Source organism: Protobothrops mucrosquamatus, unplaced genomic scaffold (genome assembly GCF_001527695.2).
Source record: "Protobothrops mucrosquamatus isolate PMUCROS unplaced genomic scaffold, P.Mucros_1.0 scaffold2287, whole genome shotgun sequence".
Classification (NCBI taxonomy): domain Eukaryota; kingdom Metazoa; phylum Chordata; class Lepidosauria; order Squamata; family Viperidae; genus Protobothrops; species Protobothrops mucrosquamatus.
In genome coordinates, this window is record NW_015388374.1 from 63,754 (window position 1) to 67,905 (window position 4,152).

At 52.9% G+C, this 4,152-nt stretch overlaps 1 protein-coding gene across 1 annotated transcript in view; it reads left to right on the plus strand.

Annotated features, from left to right (window-relative positions):
* The first annotated feature begins 131 nt into the window (after positions 1-131).
* AGPAT2 (1-acylglycerol-3-phosphate O-acyltransferase 2) overlaps positions 132-4,152 on the plus strand; it is a 36,426-nt gene continuing 32,405 nt past the window's right edge. The window contains exon 1 of the mRNA XM_015824597.1: positions 132-319. Coding sequence (XP_015680083.1) covers positions 132-319 — 188 coding nt within the window. The remainder of the gene's footprint in view (positions 320-4,152) is intronic.

Consider the following 4,152-nt stretch of genomic DNA (forward strand, 5'->3'; position numbering starts at 1 on the left):
CGGCGGGGCGGCTCCAGGCGCTGCCCGACTCTCCGCCGGGCTCCGGAGCTCTCGGGCCGCGCGTGGCGCAGGTGCGCGGTCCGGCTTGTCTCCTCGCGGCGCTCTGACGGCTCGGCCGGCCGGCCGGGAGGATGGGGACGGCCGCCCTGGCGCTGCTGCTGGCGCTGCTGCTGCTGACGGCGGCGGCGGTGCTGCTGAGCCCGCGGCTCCGGTTCCGGGCCAAGATCAGCAGCTACTGCGCGCTCTGCGTGGTGGTTTCGGCCCTCACCAGCCTGGTCTGCCTGCTCTGGAACGGCGGGCGCACCGTCCGCAACATGACGTGAGTCCCCCTGGCCCGCCTGGGCTGCCCGCGGCCAAGGGCAGCCTCGCCCGTCCGCCGGCTGCCGATCGCCCTTGAGCCGCCCCGCCTCGCCCGCTCGCCCGCCCGGGCCCCGCGGGGCTGGCTCCGGCCTCTGCCGGGAGCCCCAAACCCTGGCCGGGCTCGCTCTCCAGAAGGGCGGCGCTTCTCCACGCCTCCCCGCCTGCCTGCCTGGCTGCCTTCTGGAAGGGCTCTTACTAAGAGTAATAGTAAAAGTTGGAAGGGACCTTGGAGGTCATCTAGTCCGACCCCCTGCTCAGGCTTGGGATCGCCTGGTGGTCTCCCGTCCCGCGACTCTTCCCTGGGCCCCCAGCGCTTCGCTGCTGAAAAAAAGCAGAGAGAGAGAGAGGTGCGCAGCCCCTCGGTGGAAGCGCTTGAAAGAAGCCCCTTGGGGGGGGGGGAGCCGGTTTGGAGAGGCTCTTTCGCCTCGCCCAGAGTTCTGCTTAAGCCCCCCCCCACTTTCCCTCCCCGGCTGCAGAAAGGGGAGACCCCCGGGCCCTTGGAGCAGGTCTTGCCCCCCCTCCCCTTCCCCAGGGTCTCCTCTCCTGTCTTGGGTGGGTGGGTGGGTGGGTGTTGCCCTGCCCTGGCATCTCTCCCTCAATGCCCACCCCCCCAATTGCCCCTATGCAGCCCCCCCCCGGCTTGCCCAGCCTTTTCTGGCTGCTAATTATACCTGATGCGTAGTCAATGGCAGGTGGTGTTTGTGGCGCTTCCGAAGATCCCGAGGCCCACCCCCGGGAGGCCACCAGTCCCAGGGACCGAAAAAGGGGGGAGGAGAAGCAGAACAGAGTACGCACCTGGGGCTCCTCCTGGTCAACGAAGCAGGAAGTTAAACCTGGCTGCTTCTCCAAGCTCTGAAGCCTGGGCTCAGGCCATAAGGGCAGGTTGAGGCCTCGGGGTGGGGGGTGGGGGGAGGAATGGGGGTGCCAGAGCAGGCAGACCCCAATGCAGACTGCAAGGCGGGACCTGAACTTGGTAACTTTCAGAATCAGAATCAGAATCAGAATAGAGCTGAGAGGGACCTTGGAGGTCTTCTAGTCCAGCCCCCTACTCAAGCAGGAGACCCTATACAATTTGAGATAAGTGACTGGTCCAGTCTCCTCTTAAAAACCTCCAATGTTGGAGCACTTACAACTTCTGAAGGCCAGCTGTTCCACTGGCTAATTGTCCTCACTGTTAGGAAGTTTCTCCTTAATTCCAGGTTGCTTCTCTCCTTGATCGGTTTCCATCCGTTGTTTCTTGTCCCTCCATCTGGTGCTTTGGAAAATAAGTTGACCCCCTTCTCTTTGTGTTGTTGTTGTTAATTGCGAAGTCGTGTCCGACCCATCGCGACCCCATGGACAACATTCCTCCAGGCCTTCCTGTCCTCTACCATCTTCTGGAGTCCCTTTAAGCTCAGGCCTCCTGCTTCATTGACTCCATCCAGCCACCTCCTTCTCTGTCATCCCCTTCTTCTCTTGCCCTCCATCTTTCCCACCATCAGGCTCTTCTCCAGTGAGTCCTTCCTTCTCATTAGGTGGCCAAAGTATTTGAGTTTCCACTTCAGGATCTGGCCTTCTAAAGAGCAGTCGGGGTTGATCTCCTCTAGGACTGACTGGTTTGATCACCTTGCAGTCCAGGGGACTCTCTTTGTGACAGCCCCTCAAATACTGGAAGACTGCTATCATGTTCCCCCTGGTCCTTCTTTTCTCTAGACTGGCCGTACTCAATTCCTGCAACCATTCTTCATATGTTTTAGTCTCTAGGCCTTTAATCACCTTAGTTGCCCTTCTTTGCACTTTTTCCAAAGTCTCAACATCTTTTTTTGTAATGTGGTGACCAAAACGAGATGGCATATTCCAGATGCGGTACTAATACTTCATGTGATTTTGATTCTATGCCTCTGTTTATATAACAACGCTTTAGAAAGTGTGTGGCCTTCAATCCTCACAGTTCCCAGCGTGAACTCCAGACTGTTTAAAAGTTGTCAAGGCTGAGAAACAATGTTGTTGTATCTAAATGAAAGGCTTTCAACGATTCCTAACCATTTGAAACAATACTTCCTCTGCAGCTAATTGTGAAACATTGTAGAAACAGCTTTCTAGCTAGCAGCCTGCAACCATCTTCCCCAGCCAGGAGCCTTTGAGAGATGTTGCACTGTAAGCTCCATGGTTCCCAGCCAACATGGCTCCTGGGCATTCTGTGAGTTGTAGCTGCCAAGTTGGAGAAGGCAGAAGTAGCGGAACCGTCTTCAAAAGTCTATAAAGTGGATCACGCCCTTTTAGTGATTGCCACTGAGGTGCTGTGGTGAAAAGGATGAATTGGTTTGGGGGAAACCCTGGTTCAAACCCCCCTTGTGCCGCCGCCCCTCAAAATTTTCTGAACAGCCAGGCACTGTCTCTGATTCTTGGCTTGAGCTCATTGGTAAAAGGTGGGCCACAAATCTGAGGACAAATCGGAACTAAATAAGGTAATAATAATTAAAGGATTATTCTGAATTGGGGAGGATAGCCAATTCTCTGTTCAGGGGCTCTGCCTTGAGACCCCGCTGTGCCTCGTAGCCCCAAATGAAAAATATATGATTTCAAACCAACAAACAGAGCTTAATGTGTAGCTTTCCTATCCAAACACAGGGAGAAATGTTTACAGGAGCTCACCCCAAGCTCCATCCCGACTGTAAACCCTAACCCTTGCCTCTTCCAAAGCCGATCTGGGTTCTCAGTGTCTCAACTTAAGAGGAAACAGGCCTGGATTCCTTCTGGTGAGGATTAGGAATTAGGAATCCAACCTGCTGTGTTTTGCCATGGAAGTTGCACAGCATTTTCCCAGGTTCTGAGTAAATCCCTTTTATTTTTTTTGCTTCTGGAAACCTGTGACGCCTTTTCCGGTTGAGGTGTTGTGATTGGCTTAATTGTGGGCACTTAATTGTGGAAAAGTGGGTAATGGTTTTAATTAAACTGGAGCCTTGGGAATGTCTAGCAAGGAGTTGGATGGAAGAATTTTCTAGTATAGGGATAAGTTCTAAAGCTAAGGAAAAACTTCTGAATCATGAGATCTGTCCGTGAGCTGTAGTAAGGTTCTCCACCTCTGGAGGTTTTGAGCAAAAGTTGGATGGCCACCCCCTGGGGACGATTTTCCTGCATATTGGAGAAGCTTGAACTAGATCATTGTGAACGAAAGACATATCTGCCTTGGCCGCCATGTTACAGATAGTCCTCATTTAGCGGCCACAATTGGGTTTGGCAGCTCTGTAGTTAAATGATGCAGATTGCTAACCTTGTAACTGTAACAGTGCTACCCTTTCCCCCACCCCCTTGCCCTTCGGAATGCTCCTACCCAATCCTGGGATAATTAGCAAGAGGGTAATTAAAGTAATTTTGTATTTACATTCGTTGGAGAGGGAAAGATTACAGGAGAGTATGCCTGCAGCCTTGAGTGTGCTCTGCAAACAAGCTAGTACGTTCCTTCCGATGGGCTTGGTTACTCTCTTGCAATCCCTTCCTCTCCAACGTCTCTGGCAATGGGGAAAAAGAAAAACAAGTCAGGCAGAGGACAACAGGTTCTGAATGTAACATTAATCATGTGACCCAGAGACATTGCAAAGGTCATAAACGGCAGGCATTGCTTAAAGATTATTTTTTTCCAGCGCTGTTGTAACTTCAAATGATTGCTGAATGAGGCCATTGGTAAGGGATATATCTCCCTGCACCAAACATCCCAAATATTTGTGCCTTTTGTTTTTGTCAAGCTCAAGGCCATGGCTAACCAGGGGACTGGAGGCTAAAACATATGAGGAATGGTTGCTGGAATTGGGT